This window comes from Trachymyrmex septentrionalis, unplaced genomic scaffold (assembly GCF_001594115.1).
Source record: "Trachymyrmex septentrionalis isolate Tsep2-gDNA-1 unplaced genomic scaffold, Tsep1.0 scaffold66, whole genome shotgun sequence".
Taxonomy (NCBI): Eukaryota; Metazoa; Arthropoda; class Insecta; order Hymenoptera; family Formicidae; genus Trachymyrmex; species Trachymyrmex septentrionalis.
Genome location: NW_017305843.1, coordinates 1,419,802 through 1,438,068, shown reverse-complemented (window position 1 = coordinate 1,438,068; position 18,267 = coordinate 1,419,802). Strand labels below are relative to the sequence as shown.

The window sequence follows — 18,267 nt, the reverse complement described above, 5'->3', positions numbered from 1 at the left end:
ACACACACACACACACACACACACACACACACACACACACACACACACATATATATATATAAATTATTATATTTAAATAAACTTATAAATTAAATTTTACATATGTGAGTGCTGTACATTTTTTATTTGATTATATTATTCATAAAATATAATAAAAATATATATTACATAAAAACATATTTTTTCATATTTGATTTGCGAGTTATGTGACGTTGTGACAAACTATACATTTCTATCATTTATATTTAACCTTGAACTTTTGAAACAGTTCAGAATTTTTAAGCGTGTTAATTATATGGCTTATCTGCAGACCGTACGTTCGTAAACATATGAGTACATACGCAACTTTATTATCGCTTCTCTAACATTAGTGACCATTACTTATGTCAGCTTAAAAATACGATCGATGATTACTAAATAATTCGTAACATTTCTTGATTTTTTCGACATTATTTTATTTTTTAAATTAGTGATGAATTCAAAATTTGCAACACATTGGATTAGGGATTTGCGGAAAAGCTAGACTATCGATATCAATATGAATCGAAATGCGCAATATTGATATAACAATATATTGATTGGAAATGATTCGATATTCAGGAATATTGTTACATTTTTTGCATATTTTATTATATAGAGACGTGCAAAGACCACTTTCGATTTTAAAGAAAAATTAAAAAAAAATTACTAGGTAAATTCACTAATTTATCAATAAAATTATAAATATTTTAGTAAATTTATATATACACAAATGAGAATGGAAGAGGGATTAAGAAGAATAAAAAATTATGCGTTTATACATTTTATACAATACATATATTTGTCATTTTATACATATAAGGTCCGGTTGCACCAATGTTACTTTGACTTTAAGCAAGGCTTAAAACTATCTCTGTCTCTCTTTCGCTTTAAAACGAGACAGAGAGCTTTTAAACTTTGCTTAAAGTCAAAGTAACGTTAGTGCAATCAGGCCTAAGTCTATCAACTAACAAAGATAATGTGAAACATAAAATTTCTTTTAATTTTATTCATGATGGCGTTGATCGCGATATCGTAAACTGTCCCCAAATTGACATCTTTGTTACGTTTATGCGGTTGAATTTTGGAAATATAACCTTTGTATCGAATCAATTGATATCTACTCTAGTTATATATATCTAGTTCTAGATCCGATATGCTATGACTAGCTACGAAAACTAAAAGTTTCAAATATCAAATATCAAATATCGAATTGTAAATATCGAATATCAAAAGGGATAATGATACTCAAAATATCGATTATATATCGGAACATCCCTACACTGTTAGTACATTAAAAAGATTACTTTATATGAAGTATTTGATGTAGTAGCATAATGAACTATGACAATGTAAAACGATACACATATTCTACAATATTCTATGTATTAAATAACAACAATATCATTATTGAATATTTAATTTGCTTCTGTTTAAAATATTTAAATGCTTTTACATTTAATTTGCGCTTTGCTAATTTTATCATGTATAGCATTTTTTGATATGTATTATTTTAGTATAATGCAAGTGATTGAATTCGCTATAAGATATTTTGTATCTAAGATATCACACCTTCGAACATGACATTTACACATTATTGTACACACTATTATACTCTCCAATAAAAGGAGATATACCATAGAGAAAACTTATCTTAATTTTATTAGATATCTGTACTCGACAAAGATACAAATTTTTATTAGAACCAATCGCCCTATCATAATTATTTATTAATAAGCGCGTTCTTTTCTTATAATAGAAGGGATTCCTAACTAAATGTTGCAAACATTTTTATAGTAATATTTATGTATAGTGTTTTATTGAAAAGTGATGTTTCAATGAAAAAACGCGTGCGTTGTTTGTATTTGCTGTTTTTTTTCTTTTCTGTAAAATTTAAAAAATGTTGAGTGCAACTTCTTTCCGGGAGCCCTTTAATTTTTTCAAAAACAAGATTCATTCATTAGACAATTCAAATTACTTCGCGATAAATTATTCGGGGAGAGTTTCTTGATGTTTTGTACATTTTTTCAGGCGTCCGGGGTGTTGATGTTATGCATCGGAATATGGATGCGCATCCAACTGCGAGATTACATGAATATGAGCGTGCAGGGTAGCGGAGCTGCTCTACTGGCACTTGCGAGTTTAGGTGCGGTGTTAGCGGTCGCAGCGGTCCTCGCCTGTTGTTGCACTGCACGCGGTCATCCTGCTCTCCTGTATTTGGTAGGCATTCGGTCTATTTCAGAATTTATCAATCTATTATGATTAATACAATTAATGATTCGCACAAAAAATCAGCATAAAGAATATATATTGGAATAGACACACGTTTGTCTGTATGTACACATGTGTTATATATATAAGATTATAAATAGAATTCCGTCGTGAATTAAAGTAGGCTTCAGGTCTCTCAGGAACGACAGGATAAAGTTACAAATCAATACTCGATGTGATATCATTATGTAAGGGGAAAGAGACTCTTAAAGAGAAAAACGATACTCGCTGCGTTTTTGTAGTATTATTATAGGTATATTAACAAATTATATCGTAAATGTGTATAAAGTTACAAATCTGCAACACTTGGAATCATTTACAGCTAATATGCTGATCAGGAGAGATGACTTTGGCCTTGATATATGTTGTCAAGATCATGACCCTGAATGGCCTTCAAGTTTTAGTTATTACTCGTTATTCGTTAAAAAGTTATTGATCAAAAAAGTTTAAGAAATAACGCTTTATTTCTGCTATATACAATGTTACAATATTAAAAATTCCATATCCGCTCTACTAAGGGGCGTTGGATTTTCGAAACGAATTTCATTTCACCTTTTCTCTTGTCTAGGAATGCACGACTTTCCACGCGAAGAGAGGCCCATTCTATCTCCCCCCTGTCTAGGGGCGCACGACTTCCACGTGAAGCGAAGTCCACCTTATCTTCCTCTTGCCAAGTAGCACATGAAGCAAAGGGAGAGGTAGAGATAAACCTCGTTTCGCGTGGAAAGTCTGATGTTTTTAGACAGGTCAAGTGCGGAGTAGTTCTTAATATTGTATAAAATAGAAATAAGACTTTATTTCAGAGTTAAGAGTTTATTTCATAAACTTTTTTCTTAATAACTTTTTAACGAATGACGGCTCTTGAAGGTCACTCAAGGTCATGACCTTGACAACATATGTCAAGGTCAAGATCATCGGAACGGTCTCCTCTGACCGTCATATTTATCATCTCTAGAAGTAGAGAGTCCCTAAAATAATTGACCTTTATAATTCTTTTCTTTTCGTTTGCGTAGTACGGTGCGTTCCTGGCTGTCGTGGCTTTACTGGAACTTGCCGCGGGCGCGTCGATTTACGCTTATCGCACAAGCTTGAATGAGGGATTTGATCAAGGTCTGAACGAGAGCATGGCTGCCTATGGACAGGACCATTCCAAGAGCAGTCACATCGATACCATGCAATCAACTGTGAGTATCTCAATGTAGTGTTTTATTCTACCTTCAGTTATTCCGGTTGTCCTGTCAATTCAATGTCGATTGTTCGAAACTGAACGTTCGTATTTCACTATACGAGAGAAATTCGACAGACGAAGTAAGAGATGAAACCTTGCTCATTTTTCATTCCCTGCGATACAGTTGCGTTGTATCATATATTTGAAAAAAGTTAATCAATTACAGTTGCATTGCTGTGGTAATCGTGGTTATGTTGATTGGCTCAATTTGGATCCGCCGAAGGACGTTCCCTTATCCTGTTGCAAAACGTTACAGAATGAATGCAACACATTGGATGTAGAGCAAATTTATACCGAGGTATATATTTCATTAATTACTTAAATTTTTGCAAGGCAGAGAGAGAGAGAGAGAGAGAGAGAGAGAGAGAGAAAAAGAAAAATATTTTACTTATATCAGGATGCAACATAATGAATTATTAATATACATGTTCACTGTCTTGGTATTCATTTATGATGGGCTTAATGATCATTGATGATGAATTAATAAAATTTTATTAAAAAAACGCTTGTAAAAAATAAATATCTGACATAAATTTTTGAATGACGTGACTAGTTTAATATGTATAAAATACAAAAGATACAATTAAACGTATTATCTATCAGGATTATTTAATTAGTCTTATTTAATTATTAGACAATATTTTATATATTATATGCATATTTTTCAAAATGAAAATTGTACTGTGGCGAATATAATAATAGTAAGCCATAAAACTCACTGAGCAGACGTGTTAAAATCTTGATTGCTATCTCATAATAATTAACAATTACAATCCATAAAAAAAACTAAGAAAGGAAAATTAAACGCAATAGAAATTTTAAAAAATATAATGAATGTAGAAGATAGAAAAGAGAAAAATTAATATGAGAAATTGGAGTCAAATCTAATAAGCAGTTTTTTCAATTTTTTTATTTTTTTTTTGTTTTTTGGGGGGAGTTTCTACAGTTTTTTTATAATTCCTTTTTACAGGGATGTTACAATCGCTTACTGGATCTTATAAATAGCAACATTGGTCTGGTGGCCGGTACGGCGATCGGCGTAGCTTTTTTCCCACTAGTTGGTATCTTCCTAGCATGCTGTCTAGCCAGCAATATCAATAAGGCCGAGTATGAGCAAGTTGCTTAGGCATGGCATTTGCGCAAACTGCAACGACGGTCCTATCAGAAAACAAAGCCTGTATCGCTAACGACGACGGCGAACATATATGATTTAATGAGAACACGGAAATGATTTCAATCGAGGCAAGCACGCACTTTACCAATTCGATTTTAGTTGACAATTTGGTACGAAAATTGATTAAAAATGTATAGTATATAAGGTCCACTTATATATGAAGTTATATCTAAAATGGATCTTATACATAATTATGTATTTGCATCATTTTTGTATTGATTTTTGTTGTACTTAAGCCCTCGATTAAATTCGTGCTTTCATGTTCTGGCTATGAATCATTCTAATCAAAATTAATATAAATCTATAATGTTATATCAAAGTATGTTTACTTAATACCGTTACAAGATGTAATAATTTTCTCATACATTTAGAATTTATTTGAAGATTTAATTTTTAAATATATTTCATATAACAGTTAAAAAAACATATACAGATCTGAATATACATAATACTTAAGATCTTTTAAACAAAGCATTTACAAACTAACATGTTAGCAGACAAAAGAGAATATGAAATATACTAATTTGAGATTAGTAGTCGCTGATGAACAAGTCTCTTTGAATATGATTTATAAAACTTTTTTAATGTTAAAAAACGTATGAGAGATATCTAGATTATTGAATAAAACATGACATATTCCTTTGCATGAGAGGATTAAATAACGTTGTAGAATGCGAACGACGCATGACTAGCATTTTTACGGATTAACAGTAAAAATATGACTTGATTATTGCTAACTTTAAAAATATCGAATCGCATTGTACAAACTGAAAAAAAATTTTAATTTAGATATAAGTTCTAAAATTTGATGAAAGTCAAACGACGTGTGTATATATAACATATATTATATATATATATGTATATATACATACATACATATATATGAAAATAGAACAAAACATAAAAATATGTCAACAGTCTAAATTATTATTTTTATCAATAGAGAATCACAATGCGAAGAATAGTAACGATAGAGTTTATTTTACAAATGCTTGACAACGATATGGTGCGACAGGTAAAACAAACTTCTACATTTTTTAATATTTTATGAATCCTTAGATTAGCAACTTTTTCTCTTTGGATCTTAATCTCTTACAAACTCCTATTGCATAAGTCTTTAAATCCTTTTAACTCGTTAAATTCTTCACTCTTAAATCTTCCATACTTCGCATTTTCAATCCACTAGCATTCTTAAAAATTCTACATATTCTTTCATTCTATATAGAATGTACTGTCTATTTTCTACTTTCATCCGCCTTCAAATACTTAATCATGATTCATTGTGCATTTAAAATCGTCTTTATTAGCTGTCTTTACTTTATATAAATTGGCTTCCATTTTGCATTGAACAAATGAAATTTAAAATCAGACAATCAGCAGAATCAGTATTAAATATTAAATGGAAGTAATATATCCATTTTGAGTAATTATCGGGCAAAAGTAGTAAAATAAAAATAACAAACATTTCCTTATTATAAAATGTTGTTTTATATGTTCTATCTATAAAATAATTTGAGAATTAATTTAATTTAATATAAATATTTTTTAATTTAATTTAGTTTTAACTTTTTTTGCTGTGAAATTAAAAAAGAAATATACATAATAAAAAAATAATAAATAAATATAAATATAACAGTCAAACGTAACTTACGAACATAATTATATCTTTTCAAATAAATAGCAAGATATAAATATAAACTCATTTGAAGGCATAAATATTGTACTCTTCAAGCAAATGATTGAAGAGCATTGATATTATAAATAAAAGCATTGATATTATAAATAATCTCCCTCCACAGCGAAACATTCAATTAATTTTAAAATATTCAATTAATTTTATATTATATATTTGTACAATTTATTTTTTGAAATCAATGGGAATAATAATTCAATTAATTTGAGTAGAAATTTATTTAATTTATTCGGAAGAAAAATTGAAAAGAAATATTTCAAATAACATAAAATCTTTTTAAAAAATCCGTAAAGAAAGATAAAAAAAAGTTTAGTCCAATTCTGTGATATCTTTCAAACTTTTCTGCTTTTTGAACTCTTTAAATAACTTGAAAATCTAATCTAAAAAATATCTTTAAAATCTTTAAAAAATTTAAATATTGATTATTCCAAAATTTTTTAAATTTTTGTATTATTTATATTTTTAAATTCAAATATTATTGATCCACTTATCTTTTTTTTACGATTTTCGTCTATAGTAATTCCAGCAAAACATTAGCATAATATATAATGTGATATTAATTATCGAACAAAAAACAATCAAAATTTATTACTGAGACTGTACCGACAATTATTCCATGACAATTATTTAACAATTATTTTTTATATATATAAAATGATTGTTAAGAAGAAAAATTCCATATTTGTATAAGTGTGTGTGTGTGATCATGGTTACATACAAACATTTTATTTCTTAAGGGAAGATTAAGATGTAATGTCCTACTACAAGAAAAAAATTCAATTATCTGTTATATCATCATATTTCTATATATATAATCAAAGTTGAAATATAAATAACAGTCACTATGTTATACTGTGGGAAGAGATACATATATACATATATTATATACTATAGAATTTCATATGTAAAATAAAAAAATCTTACAAAATATATAGATATACATACATACATATATATATATATATATGTACATATATACATATGTACATATACATGTATGTATATTCATTTATTTATTATAGAAATTTAATGTATATAAAGTAAGACACTTAACTTGATAATTTTTTTCTATTTTTATTAAAAAGAAATAAGAAAACTACTCCATTTTAAAAGACACTGTTACATTGTTTTTGTTATATATTACTATATATTGTTTGTGTTACATTATCTTATGTATAACTAGGTATTATTATTCAATATAATCATTAAAGTGTTTCATAATATATTATTAATAAAAATATCAAATAAAATTAAACAAAAATAAGCACGTTAATTGTCCTACTTTTTATATAAATTATGTTATAAAAAATATATTACAGAATAAAAATTATTTTATAGACTATATATTCACGTTATGGTACGTAAAGAAAGAGGTCTAACATATAAGCCTTATTTACAAATATTTCCCAACTATTCTCTGTAATGCGATGTCAAGGCTGTGTCGAGGATGTATTGTACATTGCGCAAACTCGTAGCCGAATCAATATCTAATTGTTAATTACAATGTTACGGCTTTTGTGTATGTTTATTGTGTATCACAGAATATGTGCATTTTGCATAAATTCTGATGAGCCTTAAATAAAAGTCAATGAAATATCATTCTTTCACTAATTGCCTAATAAAAATGAATCTTTATGTTGAAATCAATATTTTTTAAGATATTTTCTAAATTTTTATTTTGATAATTTTATTGTTACTTTTTATATGATTTATTGATCATTATTACTATTCTATACAATCAGAATTTTTATTCTAACTTTTACTTTCCTATTTATTTTACAAAATATTGTAGATTTATATTCTTTTAATAAATTTATATTTATAGAATTATTTTTTTTACTAATTATATATACATTATACATAATATATGTATACTTATATGAGCATGTATAATAAAAATAATGACTTACATTATCCAATAATGATTAAATATAAAAAATATCTATAATCATAATTATATAATTCTCCTATCTATTCACCTCCTTTCTATTACATTATTCTTTCTTTTAATATATAAAAAGGTATTTTTTATTAAAGTGGGTAATAGAAATTTATATGTCAAGATTTCTTTTTACGCCTGGAACGCCTAGAGATAGTCTTGAGACTACTTTGTAAAAATAGCGAATTCGGTTGAACGCAATAGAGCATATTAAATGTTATTTATACACTGATTTTAATTATACACTGATTTATGTATTCATAATCCGTATTCATAATCAGGCCTTATATTTAAGGCTTCCTTAAGTTCATCTTTAGATGCTCAGTAAAATAATAAAATAATTCATACAGTGTCCGAAGACAAATTTAAGGAATCCTTAAATAAATATAAGGTCTGATTATGAAAACTTGTATATATGTGTAAAAATAAAATATAATTATTTTGAATTAAAATACAGATTTTATTTAACAGTATAATAAAATGTATTCAAAATTTCATGATTTAATTCGTCTTTATATATTTATATTGAACATATTTTTCCAATTTATATACGACAGCTTTAAAATGCATCAGTGTATGTACACTGAGTGCATCTAATCAAATTTGTTATGAAATTACCTAAACATATAAACAAATCTATATTAATAATACTTCAGCATATCCATCAATTCTTACTTTATTCATTTTGAAGGGATCAAAGTAGGGCACAGTAACTCTTGATTTTGAGATTAACAAAATTAACAAAATATATCTCTTTCTTTATAGTAATAAATTTCAATGGCTTCATCCTCACTTGTATGATCGAGAAAACTTGAATTTAAAGTATAATCCTTCCTCTAAATTTTTTGCTTGTTTCATCCTTTTTTATTCCTTTGTAACCTGATATCTACTCTACAGTTTATAGTTGTTTGATCATTCCAGTAAAAGTAGGTTATCAGATATTTATTTTACTATACATACAATAAAATATTTAAATAAATCATTTTGCTGCAATATAAAGTTGCATTTTTTTATTCATTTGTTTTTTTTATTGATTTTTAAAAGATTTTTTTGGACTTTTCTACAGTGATATATAAGGTGTACGTATATATTTACTAGATAGAAAAAAAGAATATATAAATAAATTAGAATTAATAATAATTTATTATTAAAGCGTACTATAAGAATGTAACAATTAATATTCACAATATAATCATTTGTCCTTTTCTTGTTTTTATTACAGATTTCTATTCCTGTCAGAGTAAAGTATCAGTTTTGAGTTTGTTGATCTTAATTTTAATATGAGATTATATATTTACATCTACGATGTAATGTTACACAATTGTTATGTTACACACTTATACGTGTAAGTTCTAATGAATTACGCGCCAATTCTACAAAAACAATTTTCTTAAAGTATAGATCATATCTCTGTCTCTCGTGGCTAATAAATCAACAATACAAACTGAAACGACACTAAAATAACTCCCTATTATAGTGTACCTTTATATTTAAATAAAAATTATGGAGAAAACTAACACAAATATAAACGAGAAAAAGTATTTTAATTTAATTAAATTATTACTAATAATGTACATGATATCAAAGATAATATTCTTAACTCTAATTTCTATTTTTTAACTATTAAAGTATAGTAATATTTTTTTCTAATGTGTTAAGAAAATGTGAATCCAGTATAATGCCGCAAAATTTTAAGTTTGCTTTATAATGTGCCCTATATTGAAGTTGAAAGCGTTATATGTTGATGTCGATTCAATGTCGAAATCATCAAATCGATCGGTCGAATCGTCGATTCGATATCGATTTCACTGTCATTTCTCACTGGGATACATCTGGGTGATCTGGAGGTCGATTGTGTATCTTGAAATGAGATGAAAATGACAAAAGTGAACAAATTCACTAGAATATTCATAATTTAATTGGCCAATATCTACTAATCATTGCTCACTTTTATAATTTTCACCTAATCTCAAAATACTTAATCGAGCCCTTGGGACAGTAATGTGAGGTTATATAAGAATGTAAATATATAAAAAAACTCCAGTTTATGTGCAAAACATGGAGAAAAACAATAAAATTATCCTATAGAATAGAGTACCGAATAGAGAAAATAGAGGATAAGATCGCTCAAGAGGTGCAGCTACAATAAAAAATAGTCCAAGTGTAGTGTAAAGAGTGTAAGATATATACATACTTTCATGCATGCTCTAGGAAAAAGGTGTACACTGCAAACAGTGGCAAACAGTTGTGATCAAGTGCAATCTTTGTACAGCTGACAGTGCATTTTACCGATGGCGGCGATAGCACGCGAGAGTGACAAGAGTGACATTACAATCGTCTCGGTATGACAAACAATCGCGGAAAATGGAGGATGACGTCGATATTTATGCGGATTTATCTTTTGATTTGACTCCCGAAAAAAAAGTGAGAATTACTGATGATAATACTAATTTTGGTTAGCGTAACTTCATTGTTGCACGACTTGTGTTGCATTTGCCTATAAAGATAAACAACCTTCGATTTTACAAAGATATGAACTTTATAAAGGATAAAAAAGCAGTGATTTATACGTTTATACTCATTAAAGAATAAATTATCTCTCCAATTTTAACGTGATAGATAATATAATGTACATGTCAATATAACCTATAAAATATTTCCCGCGCGCGCCATAAAATTATATCTTTATGTTTTGCTGTTTTATACTTTTCGATTAAATTTTAAAGTTTTTAACGTCCGTATTATAATCAGTTATATTTATTAAATGCATTATTTATGTGTCTTACATGACGAAAATTTTATTATTTTAATTAGTTTGTTATTCTTATTAAATAAAATGAATATATATATTTTAAAATAATGTTTTTATATTGTTTTTATATTACAAACTACACAAAATATGAAAATTTAAATACAACAAGATATATTAAGAATGCTGTTTGTATACATTTAAACTTGTATATGGTATTATTTTTTATCAAATTAAGATAACCTTTAATATATAACATATGTCACATTAACTTTGCGCTTTGATATAATATACAATAAATTTACATCATTTGAAAGAATTCTTTCATAAACTTATAAAAATAATTCAAAAATCTTTGCAATGAATGGGATGTCGATGGGATTATTATAAAATATATGTTGAGTTCATTTTGACATAAAAGTGAAAAAAGTTAATTTTGTACTTATATTTATGTAATTTGTAATAATAAATCTTCCAAAGTTTGATTTTGAAGATATTCGTAAAAATAACGCTAGGAAACTAAATATATTTTTAAATTTTTATATAAATATAATTTAAAGAATATTTATTTAAAAATTAAAATATATAAAAGTATATATATATATATATATATATATATATATATAGTGTAAGAATATTAAGAACTACTACTGTTATTATTAGAACTATTATTATATTAATAAATTGATGATTTTTAAATTGTTAAGGATTATGATTGTAACTGCAAGGAATTAAAGGAAGAGATTAGTTCACTTATAAGCAAAAACGAAAATCTTCAGAAACATAACGCTAACTTAGAGAAAAATTTGTCTTCCTTACTCATAACTGCAAGAGCTGAAATTACACGGAAGAATAACACAATAGATGATTTAAGGAAAAAGTATGTTATATAAATGGTTATATAAACTGTTATATTGGCAAATCTGTTTCTAACATTATCAAAAATATTTACAGATTGCACGATGTAACCTTTAGAAGGAGCCACAAGTATAAATCTCGAGATTTTTCTATTCATAGATTACCATATCAACATAATGTAATTAAGAAGTATGAAGATACTTCCTCGACACATTTACAAGAAAGTGAAACTGAAGAAACTGAATCTTATCAAATTCAATTCTGTCACGATGAATATAAAAGTAAAAAACCACAGAATGAAGTTCATCGGATGCCTACAGTATTTGGGGAAAGATTGTATAAGAGAATTATAGAAGATAAAAAAGAAGAGGAAAAGCAGACAGAATTAATAAAGCTTGCTGCAGATATTAAAACAAAGGATATTTCTAAGGAAAATATTATTGAAAATGATAAGAAAGCTGGATCTCCATTCAGTATGAACAACAACGACAATGACTCTAATATTGGACGATGTTCTAGTTCAGGTAGATTAAAGATATATTTACTTTTTATATAATTATATGTGTCACGTAAGTTTGAAGAAAGTATATAAGTAGTTTGGAGTATCTTATCCTAAAATATCTTTATCTGAGAATTTTTAAATATTTAGAATATCTTAAGCATATACAGACTTTATTTAAAGACAGTTGAGTAATAAATTTGTTAGTTTGAAAATTACAATTATATCAGAAAGTATTCTTGTTATAGAACCTTCATACAGAAAGAATTTGATGAAAAGGACGAATGAAGAAGACAATACAAGTAGACACAAGCGTATAAAAATTGAAAAAAATGAAGAGGAAACCGTGATCGAAGAAACGAATTACAATCATCTTACACAGTATGATCTAACAGACAATTTTACGCAATATGATATAAAAGATAATCTCAAATTCGAAAATCGATTGGATGTAGCGCATCCTTTTAAAAAGGAAGAAGTTTCATTCTGCGATGAACGTAGAGCTGCTTCAGAATATCGAGACACCAACGAGAATCGAAGTTGTACAAACGGATGGAGAAGCGAGACGAGAAGTAAATCAGCAAAAGATCATGACAGTTCCTATATCAGAAATAGTCACGCCCATAGTTTACGAAATTTTCAGACAACTTCAACTTCACACACAACTCATGTTTCAGAAAGATTTAACAGTGGTTACAGGAAAAATGGGCACAGATATAGTCCGCCAAGAAGAAGAAGCTACTCTAGAAGCAGAAGTGATTACGAGAGTTCGAGCAATCACCGTTTACGTGAAAAATCCAGTAGAACATATAGAGAAACGAAGTATGATAATTATAAATATGATAGCCGATATAAATATGACAGATTAAAAAGGAACTATGGGAACGAAGAAAATGATAAGAGAATAAGATATAGGCGTGACAAATATGATGATCTAAGGGACAAATATAGATATTCATCGAGCGACGCTGAAGACAAAGAAAGTAGTAGTTCATACAAGAATAAGAAGCACGAAAATCGCAGAACAAGAAAGGAAAAGGCAAGCATTTTAAATGATAAAAAATTACACGAAAATGATAAAGCGGAAACTAATTTACGAGAGTCTTCTAGTCGAACAATTGTAAGTAGTACAATGAATTTCAGTGCTGATAAAAATGTTGAACAGCATAAAGTGAAAAATGAATCAGAAATTGAATTGAAGGACTTGTCAGAAGTTATTCCCATACATATCGTAAAGAAAGACTTGGAAAATGTTCCGGAAGAAGGCGAAATTTTAGATAGTCCTAAGAAAAAAAATAATTTTACAAAAATCTCCACAGAAAATAGAAGGGAAGAAGATAATGTAAAAATTGTTCCAGTTGAAGATAAAAATGAAGATATTTCTGTGAATGCATCCATAGATAACAAATTAATATTGCTTCAAAATGACGCAAATGGTACAAAACAGTTAGAAGTGGCGGATATTAGTACAAAAAAAATTGAAGTAACGTCACGTCTTATACAAGAAAATTCAAAAGATTGCGAAGAAATAATTCAATTAAATTTTTGTAAAAATGATGTGGTAGCTGATAAAATAAATAATTGTATAAAAGACAAAGATAAATGTAAATCTTTTAATAAAGATTTAATGGAGTCTACTGTTCCGAATATTGGAATAACTGAACAAGTGCGCGATAGTGATATTGACAGTAGTGACAAAAATGATACTAATAAAAAATCGAAGGATTCTATTACTGAAATGATTAAAATCAAAGAAATAATTGCTTTTAATATTGATAGTGTTACTAAAATCAAAGAGATAGATGATTCTAGTATAGAAGATGCTTCTAAAAAGAAGGATATAAGCAATCTTAATATTGGAAGCGTCGTTGAAATCACAGAAATAAACAATTTTAATAATAATGATAGTATTCATAAAATTGGTGATGAATTAAGAATTTCTACTTCTGAAGTTACAAAAGTGGAGGCTATGCTTAATTGTGATATTGAGGATAGAGATAAGAGTCAAACATCACTTGAAAGGGAGACTTTGCATCAAATGTCAAATAAAAGTGCCATTGAAACATGCCTCAACGATCATAATTATGTTCAAAATTCTTCTATCAATGTCTCTAATCTCGATACAATTCAAAATCCATCTTTGAAATCAGAATGCTGTACAGCTATTTTGGATACAGCAACTTCGAAGGAAATGAAAGCGGAAGAAACAATCAATGTTCAGTCGGTTGGTGTTAAGAAGACAATATCTATAGTGAAGAATAAAAAGGACCAACAAAGCAGAGGAATATTAATTTCGCATCGTCGAAAAGCCGTGATGCTGAGCGACAGTAACGCGTCTATGACCGTCCTGATGAATACAGTGAAAACGTCCTCTGTTAATAGTTGTAACAACAACGATTCTACTTTGAAACCGCGTGCCTGTAAAATATCGCGAATGACTACAAAAACAACTTGTAAATAATCATTATACATTTCCTACACTTATAAGGAATATCAATAAAGCTCGATTTATAAACAAGAAATCAAGAATGGAAGTAGTCGAACATTCAAAATGGTACGATATTTTTTAATTAGTTTCTTATTTTAAGCTTTAAATTTTTCAGATATTATTTTCTTTTCACATATAGATGCATGGAAGATTAATTTAATTTAGTTGGAAATAAGAAAAACGAATCATAAAAGTGAAACAAATGTTCTTTATGGCGATGTCAAAGAATTGATAATTGGCGTAAGCTTGGAATTGCTTTTTCAAATTTGTCCAGCGTCTGCTCGTAAAATAAAAATAACTTCGATCTCGAATTAATAAAATCAACAATTTATGTAATTTTGTTTCTAATCTAATTTTTCTTTTCACATACGAAAAAGTTAATTTTATCCATGTTAATAGAATAAATTTTAGGCTTCTCATATGCTGCAATAAAAAATTTTATCTCGTTACCTATTGTTCAGTCTTGCTCCTCTGTTTCTACTTTCGGATCAGTTTGCTTCTTTCTCATTTTTAATTTAATACATAGTATCTATCTTGCTATTTATTTTGTCTTTTGTTACACATTTTCAAATATACTTTCTTACTGTATATTTATATGTTAGTATTTATGATCATCTTTGCTAGTGTCTGACCGAAACTGAAAACGAACACTCATTACGTGTCCGTTTTGACTGAAATCATGCTTTGGCTTTTCATAAATATTAATTTTAATATGTGTAATTATTGTTTCAATAATTAAATTATGATATTTATGAAGAAAAAGCATATGATATATGGACATGTCTATACAAATAGTCTTTATAGGATTCTTATTTTTTAAATTTTGGTTTCGGTTGAAATTGACATAGTCGAGTATTTCGGTTCAGTTTCGGCAAAAGTTTCGGTCGGACTCTTATTTAATCTTTACATATTTATATAAATGATTTATTATTATTATTATTATTATTATTATTATTACTATTATTTTGTCATTGTAATTATTTATTTATTAAAGATGTAAGCTTAGAAACAGCCTCATTGCTTCAGTAATTCTTGAAGTGCTGCTTTTTACTACATTTATCTTTATACTATAGCATCTGCACACTTCAATAGAATTATTATTAAATTATTATTAATGATACAGATATTATTCGACGAATTAATCAAGGAACATATCGACTGCCGAGTTAATTTTGTAAGTTGTCTCTATAGATGAACGCTAGGTATTCGCCGATTCAATTTTGAGAAGGGGGGAAAATAAAATTTTATAGTCAGTTCGCGCGCGAGATGAGAGATAAATATAAAATTGTAGAATATATACATATATTAAAATAACTGCCGATGCCGGAAACAAAGTCCTTTAATTTTATTGTATACAATGACAGTCAACGTCAATTTGGAACTCGGTCGAATTGGGCCCAAGCTAGTTCATTCTACATCGATTAACGCGGAAGAGAAGCGGCTGAGTATCGATCAGAAAATAGCCGACGCAACGACGCCGATACGCGCGCGTCGTCCGTTGACGTCACCAGCCCAGAGGTCGGGAGTGAAAGAAACATCCATGCGCCGCGCCACGCTTGGCAATCGCAGAGGACGTCGGGATGACCCGCGCTATGGACATCATCGCCGTCGCCGTCGCCGTCGCCGTCACCGTCGCCGTCGCAGTCGCGACCGCCCACTAACGCGCTTTTAACTCGCGACGCACGCGAGCATGTGCTCCTAGACGCGCGCTGTGCCTCTCGCCGCCGATCCTCCGCTATCCGACGACCGAGAGCGAGATCCGCACTCAGTCGCGGCCGTCCGCGTCGCGTTCGCTTCCGGCGATAATCGATCGGCGGCGTTTTCGCACGCAATCCGCGATATCTTGAGTGGTCAAGATGGGTTCTATAGTGCTCAAGTCGCTCTCGGTGCTTCTCGGTATATTCTTCGTTTTTGTCGGCACCATGAAGCTGACTTCGCACATCAGCAGGGACTTGCACAAGGACCTGGTGAGTTGTCCACGAGCAAGAAATCGATTCTTTTCTTTGCTCATGTGATATTTAACGGAACAGAACCCTGCGATTGTATACATCAGGAACGGATAAATGACGATGTTAAATTCAATAAACGATTAAATTTAGTCATTGTCAAATTTATTTGTCATTATATAGTTGAAATTATAATTAGGTTTAGCAATGAACGCGATTGACGTGGAACTGATAAAAGTTATTGTTCACTGGGGTGAACGTGTCGAAATTGGCAGTTAATTTAATTTATGTTCATTTCTACCACAATATAGATTAATTTTAATTTTAATTTAGTTTATTCTTTATCCTTCTCTTAGAATTGGAAAAAGATAAAAAGTAAGTAACAACGGTGTAAAGACTCTTTATGTATAACAAAATAAACAAAGTAAACGGCGAAATAAGAGTCAACGCATAACACATTTAATATACGCCGTTCTTCTTCGTTTTTTATTTTATTTTTATATATCTTTGACTAATATCTTTTATTAAATGTGTTATGCGTTAACTCTTATTTCGCCGTTTACTTTGTTTATTTTGTTATAAAAAGTAAGTTAAAGCAAGATTAAAATTAATCTACATTGGTAGAACCGACATTGATGTCGTTATGTTTAATAGTTTAATGTTTTTACGTTAATATTATTAAGTTTAAGCGTTGAGGTTAATGGGCGATAAGTGATTTACAAAATGATTTAAATTAGTATATATTTATCTTATAATTACTAAACTACCATCCTATAATTGCTACATTGTTGTCTTATAATTATTAAATTATTTTATCATTTAATTATAAATAATTGGCAGCGGTCCTCGCACGCAAACTTTCACTTCAAAAACTTCCGCAATCAACATTAACCGATAAGTTTAAGCTTTCGCTTTAGATTTCAATAATTATTCGTCCGATCTACAACTGTCGATTCATCTAAAAATTGTACCGCAAACGATGTTTTGTTATTTAACTGATTAATTAATTAATTAAATAATAAAAAGAAAATCATTTAACCGCGTCAAACTGTCTAGCAGACTGCACGCCATTTGTCACACGATATATCATCCGTCTCTTCTCGTATTATTTTTATGTAATTTCACGAACGTCAATGTCGACGTCGGTGCCAAAGTGGATGGATACGTCGAGTGCAAGCCGCCTCGTGTATCCGTCCGCTCTGTCACAGCCTAGCTTTGTTATGTAACATTTATATACTTGAAACTTGCCGCCGCTACCCTTGATTCCGTCGCTACATAATCGCGTGCGCGCGCGCTTACGCAGGTACGTTCGGCATTGCAAATTCGGAGGCAAAGTTTGTTTACTCTTTTATCTCGAAAATCGTTCAGCAACTCGTATCTTTCTGTTACATGTCATCTCATCTA

The 18,267-nt window shown here is 29.0% G+C and overlaps 3 protein-coding genes across 6 annotated transcripts in view; all 3 read left to right on the top strand.

The window, feature by feature from the left end:
* The window catches only part of LOC108753160 (tetraspanin-7-like), a 6,071-nt gene extending 1,067 nt beyond the window's left edge, over positions 1-5,004 (top strand). For 2 of the 4 annotated variants that reach the window (XM_018494515.1, XM_018494516.1), the window contains exons 3-6: positions 2,050-2,238; positions 3,303-3,473; positions 3,684-3,815; positions 4,488-5,004. In XM_018494515.1, the coding sequence (XP_018350017.1) occupies positions 2,050-2,238; positions 3,303-3,473; positions 3,684-3,815; positions 4,488-4,643 (648 nt within the window). In that variant the 3' untranslated portion in view covers positions 4,644-5,004. Of the gene's footprint in view, positions 1-2,049; positions 2,239-3,302; positions 3,474-3,683; positions 3,816-3,914; positions 3,977-4,487 lie in introns of those variants that run through there. The other 2 variants (XM_018494514.1, XM_018494517.1) reach the window with 2 other exon arrangements.
* Positions 5,005-10,617: 5,613 nt separating this feature from the next.
* Positions 10,618-15,195, top strand: LOC108753137 (protein PFF0380w). The gene is made up of 5 exons (XM_018494478.1): positions 10,618-10,747; positions 11,780-11,952; positions 12,027-12,454; positions 12,678-14,983; positions 15,057-15,195. The coding sequence occupies exons 1-4, from the start codon at positions 10,688-10,690 to the stop codon at positions 14,888-14,890; spliced, it is 2,874 nt and encodes a 957-aa protein (XP_018349980.1). The 5' UTR covers positions 10,618-10,687; the 3' UTR covers positions 14,891-14,983; positions 15,057-15,195.
* Positions 15,196-16,773: 1,578 nt separating this feature from the next.
* The window catches only part of LOC108753135 (transmembrane protein 35), a 10,166-nt gene continuing 8,672 nt past the window's right edge, over positions 16,774-18,267 (top strand). The window contains exon 1 of the mRNA XM_018494476.1: positions 16,774-16,884. Coding sequence (XP_018349978.1) covers positions 16,774-16,884 — 111 coding nt within the window. The remainder of the gene's footprint in view (positions 16,885-18,267) is intronic.

Coding starts and splice junctions, on each gene's coding strand:
- LOC108753137 (XM_018494478.1), top strand. CDS start 10,688: ATGGAGGATGACGTCGATATTTATGCGGATTTATCTTTTGATTTGACT. Junction 10,748..11,779: donor ATTTGACTCCCGAAAAAAAA/GTGAGAATTACT, acceptor TAAATTGTTAAG/GATTATGATTGTAACTGCAA. Junction 11,953..12,026: donor ATAGATGATTTAAGGAAAAA/GTATGTTATATA, acceptor AAATATTTACAG/ATTGCACGATGTAACCTTTA.